General features: G+C 36.3%; 1 protein-coding gene across 6 annotated transcripts in view; it reads left to right on the plus strand.

Moving 5' to 3' along the window:
- Nucleotides 1–8,896, plus strand: part of LOC127438034 (receptor-type tyrosine-protein phosphatase S-like) — a 276,854-nt gene extending 267,958 nt beyond the window's left edge. For all 6 annotated transcript variants that reach the window (XM_051693295.1, XM_051693296.1, XM_051693297.1 and 3 more), the window contains 2 exons: nucleotides 4,186–4,321; nucleotides 4,661–8,896. In XM_051693295.1, the coding sequence (XP_051549255.1) occupies nucleotides 4,186–4,321; nucleotides 4,661–4,729 (205 nt within the window). In that variant the 3' untranslated portion in view covers nucleotides 4,730–8,896. The remainder of the gene's footprint in view (nucleotides 1–4,185; nucleotides 4,322–4,660) is intronic.
- Nucleotides 8,897–12,872: the final 3,976 nt, after the last annotated feature.

Genomic DNA, 12,872 nt, shown 5'->3' on the forward strand with positions numbered 1-12,872 from the left:
TCTTCTTCTAAGCCATATGATAGCTTTGTGTGAAAAACAAAAAGCAAAAAAATTGTACACAAATTTTTTGCCTTTTGTCCAGTGTTGGGGAAGCTATTCTAATACTTCGTTGGACCACCTTTAGCTTTGATTACGGTGTGCATTTGTTGTGGCATAGTTTCGACAACCTTATGCAACGTCACAACATTTATTTCCCTCCAGAGTTGCATTAATTTTTGGCCGAAATCTTGTATTGATGACGGGAGAGTCAAACCACTCCGTAAAGTCTACTCCAGCACATCCCAAAGACTTTCAATGGGGTTAAGGTCAGGACTCTGTGGTGGCCAATTCATGTGTGAAAATGATTCCTCGTGCTCCCTGAACCACTCTTTCACAATTTGAGCCCGGTGAATCTTGGCATTCTCATCCTGGAATATGCCCGTGCCATCAGGGAAGAACAAATCCATTGATGGGATAACCTGGTCATTCAGTACATTCAGGAAGTCAGCTGACTTCATTTTATTGCCGCATAACGCTGTTGAGCCTCAACCTGACCGATTGAATCAACCCCAGATCATAACACTGCCTCCAGAGGCTTGTACAGTGGGTGCTATGCATGACGGGTGCATCATGTGCTTCTCTTCTTACCCTGATGGACCAATCATTTGGAATAGGGTAAATCTGGACTCATCAGACCACATGACCTTTCTCCATTCCTCCACAGTCAAATCTTTATGCTCACTAACAAAACTGAAGTCATTTTTTTCTGATTAACATCACTAACAAGTGGCTTTCTTGTGGCCACACAGATGTTTAGTCCCAATCCTGTAAGTTCTCGTCACATTGTGCGTGTGGAAATGCTCTTACTTTCAATATTAAACATGGCCGTGAGTTCTACTGTCGATTTTTTTATGATGTGACTTCAAGCGTTTTATTGATCTCCAAACACGATCATTCAAGATTATTTTCCGACCACATTTCTTCTGCGAAACTGATGGTTCACCACTATCTGTCTGGGTTTTAATAATGCGTTGGACAGTTCTTAACCCAGTTCCAGTGATTTCAGCAATCTCCTTAGTTGTTTCCTTTGCTTGATGTAGGCCAGTGATTTGTCCCTTCTGAAACACAGTAACATCTTTTCCATGACCACGGGATATGTCTTGCGTCATGGTTGATTAAGAAATGAGAAGCTACACACTGCATCAGTTAGGGTTAAAAGAATTGTTTCCAGTTGAAACAAATCAATGCAATGATGGTCCAATCACAGGCTCGTAAGTATCTGCTTATTTAAATCCAAACAGCGACTTTTTTTTTTTTGGCGAGGCAGTGTACTTTTAAACTATAGTTTCCCAACTTAAAGTAGTTAAACTACAGTTAAGCTACTCTTTTAAAAAAAAGTAGTTCGCTACACTACAAGTTACTAACAAAACAGGTCTAACTACATTGAAGCTATGTAGAGAAGAAAATATTTTGAATACATAATAATCAGATAATATTATCTACAGCAGTTATGATTACAGTAGGATATAATATCAACTAATAGTTATATATTTAATTAGGGTGACAACATTAATATAAATGAATAAAACTAGAAAACACCTTATTTTAAATAACTGAGTTGTAATATGGTAATAAACAGCAGAAGATTTCTAAATATTTTGCTTAAAAAAGGAGATGAAGATATGGGGCTTGAGTGAATCATTTGTGAACTAGTTCATTTACACAAACCATCCCAAAGAACCAACTCACTAAAATTATTCTAATTCCCCAACACTACATTAGAGAGACAGAGGACGATTTAGGTGAGTTCATTTAATTACTCTCTCTGCTCCATTGCTGCGTTCCCAATATAATACGAAAAACATGCTACTTGTTGGAAAATGTACCTTGTTACTGGAAAAGCAACACAATTGTGAAAACAACTGAGCAACTGTCACGCTACATTAAAAATGTGTTAATTTGTCCTAGCCAAATATCATGAAGTAGATAATGGCAAAATCGTTTATTTTGGGGTGTACGATCCCTTTAAATTCAGGCTAGTGGACACCACAAATGACAAATGGATGCCAGGCAAGTGAGACAGAGCTCCTTTTATCATAAATTTACAAATAACACAGACACACACACCATTCCCCCTCGCCTTATTTAAAAAAAAAATCTTGTTATCATCAGAAATGATGCATGTGACTCCATTATGTTGGGATAGGCCACCGGTCCTCATTACAGATATGACCTGCGACTAAAGTGTCCTTCTCCAGCATGGTCGCCATTTAACAAGCAAATCGTTACTCTTTCAAAAAAGTTGTCCTCCACCCCCACATAAATAATCACCCGTCCCCAAGAGCGCCAAGCAATGGGTCCTGTTCGCCTAACGGCTACAGATTGTCTGTTTCCTGCCTCTGCCAATACTGCTGATGCTCTGCTGCATATTAAACAACATTATTTGCGTGGAGTAAAATGCTGTGCATGCTTTTGCCTGCCGTGTTATCAACTAACAGAAACCATGAACATGTTGTTAAAAAGGGCACAAGTCAAATGTTTCTAGACTTGCTGTGTGAGGAAATATGTAGACAACAGCGTTTGGGGAGTTACTCCAAAAAATAAAATCAGTTCTTAATTACTTTATCTAGATTGTAATGAGATTATTTCACTAATTACTCTGTCTGAAGTACAATTATATTACTTCATGAATTAATTTCTAAAACCCACAACAAACCAAACCAGGCTGACAATACAAGGAAGGATAAATACTTTATTGTCCTTTCAGGTAATTATTTTGATCAAATAAATTGTTAGCATAATATAAATACATACATTGATTTGATTATAGATAGATAGACAAACAGCAAGCAATGTAAAGAATCTTCAAAAATACTCCTTTTGTGTTCCACGTAAGAAAGTAATTCATATGGGTATGGTGTGTAAATAATGGCAGAATTTTCATTTTTTCGTGAACTATTCCTTTAATCTTCTCCTCTCCTGCCTCTCCTATCAGTCTCGCCCCCAGATTTCCTATCTAATAAAGCCACATGGTTTTGTCATTAATTGCATGATTACGTACACTGAATGGAAGTGTAAATCTGCTCATTCTATGCGCCTTCACGCCTGTCAGATTTGAAAGTCTATCTATTTAACCAGTGCTTCAACCAGTCTAAAAGCCATGGGACGGGCTGCAACCAGCTGCCAAGAAGAGGCACTTCTTTCTTTCTTTCTGTTTTTATTTCTGTCTTTATCCATTTTTCTGTAGCAAACGGGGGATTTTGGCAACACATAGGACTGAAATGTCAAAAACGTTTTGTTGCCTGGCATTCAGTGTCTTTAGGGTACAAACTGGTTATTCATTGTAATCCAGAAGGTTTTGAACTATTTTGACGAAGTTGCATCATTGTAATGGTGCTTGAACCGATCAGAGACCTCTGTAGTTGACCTATGACCATCTTTAAGTTTTAGTGTCAAGTCCATCCCTACGTTTCCGAGCCATTTCGTCACTTTCAGTCTTGCCAAGAGGAGGCAAAAGGAAAAATAAGCCTGTTGTCATTTCAGTTATTGTTCGGTTGGTGAAATTGCTTGGCACCAAAGCAGCTTATAAAGGCAGCCATGAAGAATCATACTTAAGACTCCTCCTATTTCAGGCACTGTCAAAGCAAGATAAGCTTAGAATGCATGTGTTTGTGTGTAGGGTATTTTAGGAATGGCATACTACCTACTATTTTTGAAAAAAGTAGTAGGCAATATGTATACTGTATCCCACAATGTCATGCAGTCAACTAAACCGTCCATTTCCAGTGTGATGAATCAACCAGAAGGAGTATCATATACAATCTTCTTCTTGACTCTATATTTGATCTGACCGCCAAGACATTTTTACACACAACTGGATTAAAAAAAACAAAATAACCTTATGTATTTAATTGGACGCCACTCACGGAATTAAGCATGCAACCTAATGTGACAACAATGTAGCATACAACTGTTTGAAATCTTTGTCTTAGAATATTGTTTTGTTTCATGTACTTTTGAAAAAACAATAAGCAGTACACAGTACATACCAAGCAGTACACTAGTATTCCATTCCAAATGTACTATAATAATCTACACGATTCTTCTATTTCACTGTACAATGAATTCAGTTGCTTGTGCTGCCCTTTCTTGGGTCCATTATAGATAGCGCTTTTTGACTCTAAGCTTCAATCTTCCTTAATGTAGTGCTGGTGTGGGTCGAACTGGCGTCTTCATCACGCTAAGCATCGTGCTAGAGAGGATGCGCTATGAAGGAGTGGTAGACATCTTCCAGACAGTCAAAATGCTGCGAACGCAACGACCAGCAATGGTGCAAACAGAGGTGAGAGCCTGAGCCTTGATTGAAACTGTTTCTTGTGGTCAACATTGAAACCTTTTTTGATTATAGTCTGAATCAGAGTACCAGTTAATTGGCAACAAAAAGTACTGTGGTGATACCATGGTATACAGATGGTATCAGTACCATGATACGGATTGATTACCATGTTCACATATCATTGTATTTACTTGTTATAACTAGGTATTACCATGATACCATGTCCAAAAAACCATGGTATTTCCATGGTACTAAGTGTCAGTATTCTAAATATCATTGTAAAGTTGCAGTGTCCCAAAACTAATGTGGGAGTACACTAACAATCCTTTGTTATTATTTCAACAGGACGAGTACCAGTTTTGCTACCAGGCGGCTCTGGAATACCTTGGAAGTTTTGATCACTATGCAACGTAAAAAGCCATTTTGTTGCCCCTACCCCTCAAGCCCCATCCACCCACAGCCTGCTGAGCCATAGAAACTTGCTTGAAAAAATTTAAAACAATGACAATTATACAAAATTCAAATAAAGAGAAATTTTCAACAAATCGTCTTTTTGGAACCAATCAAAACGCAATTGTGAGTAATCCTAATTGGACAGCAACACTAGAGAAGCATGCTAAAGGATCCCACTAGAAACAAATCTCTCTACATCCCAAACTCATGAGGAGGAACCAAATGTATTGGCTCTGGCTGTAGGGTGGGAATGATCTAGGTGTCGGACCTCTAACCTAACCTCAAGTGTTCTGATGTTGAGGACATACGTTGTTTCTTTTTTAAACTAACTCTATTAACGTAAAATGAAGGAAAAACTTGTTGGCCAAAGTCAAAACTTGCCCGCAAATAAACTAAATGGATAGATGTTGAGCAGTTGAAACTGGTTAGGTAATTGGTTGAGATTCCTCATTTACCAAGATGGAAAAAAGCAAATGCGCAGTTTCCAAATCTTCATTACCATTTTCAATGAAAGAATATCTGTCTGTTTAACTATGGACTTCTTTGACGTCCTGGAGAGTCTACCTAATTGGCCATCTTAGGAGAAGTTGGGGAAAGGGTATAAACAATTTGTAAAAGATTTATTGTGCTTCTCACATTATGGGTTATTCTCTAAGCCTCTCCTAGTGACATGTTGCCATCCGGACAAAATTGGGAGCCACTTAAGAAGTAATTCAAGGCAAACCGTTCATCCACTTGAAGTAACTCTCCTCTCAAAACCACTGGAGCTGACAAGAATCTCAGACAAAAAAGAACCATACAAGGTACTGAGGCATTCAAGGAAGCGGTTGCATACCATTTAAATTGGATCCCTTACCGCATCTGTTTCCTTTGCTCTTGGGGTGCAGACAGTTAATCGGTGTAGCTCCATCTTCATCCTCCTGTAGGCAGGAAGTATTGGTTGCTTTAGCTGCAGATTTGGACCAGAGAAACCACCAAGGATCACTCGAGTTTCTTCTGTGACTTCAACCGGTACATTTGGACTTGTTTCTCAGTTGACATGCACCATGTATTTGATGCAGTCGCCACCGAATAGCAACATGTTGATATTTCTTGCTTTCGGTACTTTGGCGTCCCCAGTGACTAACGTTCATTGCCATTGTTTCAAGCAATTTTTTTGTCTCACAACTGTTTTTTGTTTGTTTTTTTCTCCACTTTCGATACCAAACATGCTGCTTTTGCTCCATTATGCTGTATGTGTACATGTGAAGATTCCAGTTTAATGGACAGTATATGACTTGAGTGAATGAGAGTGTGAGCATGTGTATTGGTCCCACCTTTCCATCCATTTCTTGATGCCCCAAGGATCTTCTAACGGATGAAACCATGGACAACCTTATCTTGGGGAAAGGTGTCCACTGCCCTGTGTTGCCCCGTTAAAATCCTATGGTTAAATATTCCATAAATATGATTTCATCATCATGGCAAACAACCCATCCAATGGATATTTTTTTATTTGTTGGTTTGTTTTGGGGAGTTTCACCATCAGTGGATTTTGGCTTACAAGCAAGAAATGGACAATCGTGATACATTTGCGACATAAAAATATTGGTACAATTAACTTGCGCATTGTGAATCTTCAAATGTGTTGTTTAGGGTGGGAGTAGTCTACACGCTCATGCATATGCATATGAGGGGGAGGAGTCTTTTCCCCACTGATTGGCTATAATGGTGAATGCTTGAACTATGGATTCTGATTGGTGAGAGGATGAAAGGAGCCGTGTGTAATCTTATTTCCAAAAAAGCCTTATTCTTGTTACATCATATGAAAAAATACACATTGATGTTGTATTATTTTGATTATCTTAACAGACATTTGATTTCTTGGTTGTTTTTTTTTTTGTTTGTTTTTTCTTTAACAAAAATAATGTACTCATTTTTTTAATTAGCAAAACAAAATAATGGTCATATTATGTTAAAAGACATTCTATTTTTTCACTGTAGAAATGTTACATGAGATGTGTTTGTGTGTGTATGTAAACAGACACACAAACACATATATTTAAATGCAGAATATATAGATTTATCCAAATCGTAAGATCACAGGAAAGGAATATCCTTTACTGTGTCCTTTTTTTTTTTTTTCATATACCACCATGAATCGATGATTTGCTTGTATAAAATCATGCATTCTTTTTTTCTTTTTTTTTTTATAGTTGAGGAAATGCATTCACAAAAATGCAGAAATTTCCAGGCCCACGGCCAAAAAGCCTTTGACTTCCTGTCGCCCCATAACGAATTACAGTTTCGATTACCATTGTTATTTGGCGGTAGGCCTATTATTAACTGAAGTATTACTTTTATAAAAGGTGTAAAACTGGTTTACTAAACATTAAATTGAAAAAAATACAAATAAAAAAAAAAGTAATTTGTTATCGTCCATCTCTATGAAATTTTCATGTACGTTTTTTGATGTTTCTTACGTTTTTTTTTTTTTTTTTTTTTACTTTTCATCCACAGAATGTTCGGTTGTTTGTTAAATATTAGCTGTGATCCTGAATATAATGCCTGTAAATAAACAAATATATATATTATATGTATTTGTATAATTTGACCCACAAGAATTCTGTCTTTGAACAATACGGAGATAAAAAAAAAAAATGTTTATGCTAATGGAAATACCTTCCACAGTTTTGAAAGAAGCTTTGTCTTACACCAACAGCTCTTTTTATCCCTTTATTTTGCTTTTTTCTGATCCATTCACATTTTTTTCTTATCTTACCGCCACATTCCTCAAGCCCAGTGGTGAGAGAAATAACAAGGGTTCTCCTTTTGCCCTGAGTCTTTGGGCATCAGTTTTATTTTTCATTGGTAAAGGATGGAGCTCTCTAATCTAATAGAGTTAATCACACGAAAACATGTCCAGGACACATTTCACCCTAAAATCTAAAGAAAAAAAATGAATTTATATTTTGCATTGTTACAGTGTTTTCTTGTCAGTAAAGCACATTTTCCACCCAATTCTCATTACTGTAATCCATCTTTGTGATCGCAATTTTTATTTGTATTTTGTATTTTTAATTTTTTTGCATTACGGTAATGAGAAATGGAGTGAAAATGTGCTTAATTGACATAAAAACAATGCCACAATGAAAACAATCTTAACAGCAGAAAAAAAATGGCTTCATTTTATTTATGCAAAAAAACAATTTCTTATCAAATATGACTTGGACATGTTCTTGACTGGCTTCTCCCAAAAATGAACCCTATTTTTACCCATACCAAGCCTGAAACAGGTGATTTTGCATTTTAATCTCATTCCGAGTAATTCTGTTGTTTGATTTGGATGATGAGTTTGATGTTTGAAGGGCTTGCATGCCCAGTGCCTATAAAATGCCATATGAACAGTGAGAACAAATTGCCTTGAATGGTTGCGTGTTTGGCGATTGGCTTCACTACATCATAGCTAGCTAGCATAAAGACCCGATAAAACAGGGCTCCTCTCTCACCACTGCCCATGTTTCATATTTTAAGTCATTTATTCTTTTTAAATAATAATTGGTAGGTCATTACAAAGCTCTAGAAGTTTACAGATGCATGCCATGTTTAGTTAATTTTAAATTTTTTACTTTGGGGATTTTTCGTTAAGGGACGAAGTACGAGAGCCGAGAGAACTTGGAATCTGGAAATTCCAGCGCTGCCTTTTAAACTGTTAGGAGTTGTGTGTGTTTCTAACGAACTATTCCTCGGGAAAGCAAAGAACACTTGTTTGATTGGACTTTAAGGACTGCTCACGAAAAACTACAATGGCTTGGAGGTGCTTGGAAGTTCGAACAATGTCAAAACGTTTTGTCCAAACATAAGGACGTTGGACCTCGGACAAAAGGAGCCAAACTAACAAGACATTGGGGTTAACGTATTAGGGTACATAAAATGGAGAACCAATGTACAAAAATTGAACGTATTAACACAATGGCCAACTAAAAGAAGAGAAAAAAGCCAAACTCGAACGTAAAAATGGTTTTTCTTTGTACGAAGGCCAAGTGCTTTCGCTTTCAAACTGTTACTTCTGATGGACACAATAATTGGTTTGAAACCACTGTGTATGTAGATATGTTGACTTTGTATTAAAGAAATGTTGTCTGAAAACATTGGTTCATTTTGTGTGAAAATATACAAGGACATTTTAAAGGTACTTGTTAGCGATTTCAGCTATTTTGCTAACTTTAACCACATGCTCTCACTCCAAAACCACAAAGACATGTCAGCCAATCAGACTGACAGGCAGAGAGTGCTTTGGATTGACTAAAAAAGAAAAACAAAGGCCGCTTTCCTGACTTATTTCAGTGATATCTGTCAGGTAGAAGCAATATTTTATCTGTGGTATTATGAGAAAAAAAAAAAAACACTTGCAGCTTTTAAGTGAGTACAAAGTCATTAACATCAGCAGCCAGAAATTCATAAGCAACAAATCTGTTATATTGCACAGGATCATTAAAATCTGATCAACTCAGTTTGACAAGACAGATGGCAGAATGAAACTGCTTATCGGCCTCATAGACGAAGACCAATCAGCTGTCATCACACATGACATCTCTACACAACAATCAATTATTTTACAATCTGGCCGCATATCTGAATTGTAATCATATCTATAAGCTCAACGTGTGTGCATCACTTCATAAGACAACATCTCATGTCATATTGATGTGTTTTGCCACCCACTGCTCACAATCTTCAGACAGAAGTTATTCACAGTAAGTGTGATAGGAAGAAGATGCTATTCACTTTGTAAATGGTGGTACATATGGTTTGCTCCCCAATAAATATAAACATACACTTTTACTATTTCTGCCATATCTGTATGTACACAAGTATCTATACAGAAGCAGTAAGAGTAGTATGGTAGTATGCCAGTCTGAACTTTTTCAGTTGGATAACCGGTTAGCCTACTAACTTAGCATGCAACTAGCTGATTAGCCTGCTACATTAGCATATTCCCTATGCAAGTACTACACTTTTTTTTATAGCTACTACTGCTTCAAAGGGATAACCAGCAAGATATTGCTTAGCTATGCTAACTCAATACATTTTTTACAGCCATTAAAAACAATGACATCTAGGGGTTCAAGGTGGATAGGATATTGCACGACAGTGGTAACTTTTGCGCTGTGCGAATGTAAATGTGACTATGCCTCTATTAAACTGATAACTATCAGGTGATATTATCGAATTCTGCCATCGGAACCGATTGTTGAATTAATATCATCTGATTGTTCTATATCTAAAAATATTTCCTCTTTAACTAGTTTTAATGTAGTTAGCAACTTTTTGTTAGTAGCTTGAAGTGTAGCTAACTATTTTTTTAAAAAGAGCTTGACTGTAGCTTAACTACTTTTAATTATGACTAGCTTGTAGCTTGGGAAGCTACAGTTTCAACTGTCAAAATTGGAGCAGATGCATTTATTACACTCTATTAGAGTGGTTTTAATAGAGTTGAAACGTTTGTGAGATAAGTTATTATGATAATCGAGACAAACTGCAAAAAAAAAAAAAAAAAAACATTTTTTAAATGAGTATTTTTGTCTTGTTTTCCAGTAAAAATATCTCAACAAGCATCTACTGTAACAAAATGAAGAACTATTTGTTAATGGTTTAAGAACAATAAATGTAATTCAAATGAAAAACAAGTTTATTTTTCTTGTCCAAACATAACCCTTACTACATTTGGTTATATTTGTCTGAAAACAAGACTTAATATCTTATGTAGTTTTGCCTTGTTTTAAGGGCGTTTAGACTGATTAAGAGTAGAGGTATACCGATATATTGGTTTTACTGATTAATCGGTGCCGATAGTTGCTTTTTGGAACTATACGTTATCGGCAAAATATATGCCGATGGATGCCGATTATTTTTTTGTTTCTTGTTTTTTTCGTGTTCCTCCTACATTTAGAACAGGTTGATTCTGCAGTATAACAGCAACCTCACTGAGGTTTATTGTTATTTACAACATAATTCATCTTGTATAATATACACCGATCAGCCACAACATTAAAACCACCTGCCTAATATTGTGTAGGTCCCCCTCGTGCCGCCAAAACAGCACCAACCCGCATCTCAGAATAGCATTCAGAGATGATATTCTTCTCACCACAATTGTACAGAGCGGTTATCTGAGTTACCGCAGACTTTGTCAGTTCAAACCAGTCTGGCCATTCTCTGTTGACCTCTCTCATCAACAAGACAATTCCGTCCACAGAATTGCCGCTCACTGGATGTTTTTTGTTAATTCATTTTTGTAAATTCTAGAGACTGGTGTGTGTGAAAATCCCAGGAGATCAGCAGTTACAGAAATACTCAAACCAGCCCATCTGGCATCAACATTATTAAGAACGAGTTCGAGTACCGATACTTCCTTTTGGTACTTGCCGATTTTTATTTTTTTTTCTCAAATCCATATAAACAGTTTTTCAAAATTGTGTTTAAATAAATGAATGAATTAAAACTTTAATCAATTGAAAATAACAAGGATTTTTCAACATAATATTGTATTATTTTTATCAAATGAAGTGCTTTTATACAGAACATCACAGTACAATCCAAAGTACAACTTTGGTAGTTATATTTTGGTCAAATAAAGTGCTACAGAACAGAGCATCTCAGACAGGGTCCGAAATTAACACCAATTAAATTTTCAATTTTCTATTTGGCTGCTGAATTTCGAGGTGTCATGCGCCAGTCTGGTGGCGTTTTTTTCTTTCTACATCAGTTTGTTTCAGGTTGTAAAATAATGTTTCAGTTTTGTCCTCAAGGGGGCTCTATATGCCTGCAGTCAGTAAGGTTGCAGGTGTTTACATAGAACGGCTCTCATTGGATAGTCCCTCTGCTCATCGAACGTCTCAGACCCCGTTCACATTCATCTTAGCCATAGGCAAAGCATCTAAAATACTTATTCACACAGTGTTTATCAAAGCCATGGTACAGCATAGTACAGTATAGTGCAACAGTACAGTATCAGGTATGCAGTATGGTGCAAATAATATGCATGTAAAAAAAACATGTAAATTCATATTTATGCATGCTACCTGTACAAACCCGTGTGTTCAAAATGAAAAATCACTATTTTTACATTTTATTTTTCATATTTATACTACTACCTCTACAAACCCATACACATTTGGTTTCCCTTGATTGTAGATTCAATGCAACCAGCGTTATCTTTATTTTCTGTATTTTAAAATATTCTGCAAGCGTGTTGGCAAGTGAGAGTTCGCACAAAATGATTCAGCAGCACGCGCAAGCTTTCGGAGTCTTTCAGATTGAATCGCAAACCGATTCAGACAGCTATGCTATAAAGTGTGACTGATTCATTGTAAAAAAATAAAAAATAACTCAGATGAGCGATTCATTTGTGAGTATTACATCTTTAGTGTTGATTCAAAACTGCCGATAGTAAACACCGGTGTGTGATGTATGAGGTAGCGGTGTAGCTTTTGTCAAAGCGACGCGCTACCTAATCAAAAATATAGTTTTGCTACTGAAAAGCTACTTGATTTAAATACTAGCAAAGCTACCACCTCACTACTCAGAAACGTAGTTAAGCTAATAGCTTCACTATTTGTAGCGAATAAATAAAATAAATTGTCTGGTAAGAAATCTGACTGGGTGGTACATTTTTTTCATCTACCATCCACCTTTGCTGGTAGGCTAAAAGTTAATTTCGGACCCTGATCTCAGATGTGAGATATTGCTTAAATATAATGCAATTACTATTGGTTTATTATTAGTAGTAGAAGTAGTAGTAGTAGTAGTAGTAGTACAGTGAATATTTTATAACACTTCAATAGTGATATTTCTGTCATACTTTTTTTTTTCATTTAAATTGAGTTTTTATTTTGACAGAGCTTTTATTTTGAAGTGTTTGTGTTTTTATGATGGTCAATCCGGAAAAGCCATTCGCTATGTGAATCAAAGTGATTATTAAACCGCAAAAGGCTTCTATTTAATTAAATAAATATGAAGTCCGTATGTGCCTCACACTACAAAGTGAATTTGCGCTTGAGTGAAACAGAGCGCGATGCTCATGATGGTGTTTTCCGTGTATGAGCCAAGAAGGAGCTTTAAA

This window comes from Myxocyprinus asiaticus, chromosome 49 (genome assembly GCF_019703515.2).
Source record: "Myxocyprinus asiaticus isolate MX2 ecotype Aquarium Trade chromosome 49, UBuf_Myxa_2, whole genome shotgun sequence".
NCBI classification, from domain to species: domain Eukaryota; kingdom Metazoa; phylum Chordata; class Actinopteri; order Cypriniformes; family Catostomidae; genus Myxocyprinus; species Myxocyprinus asiaticus.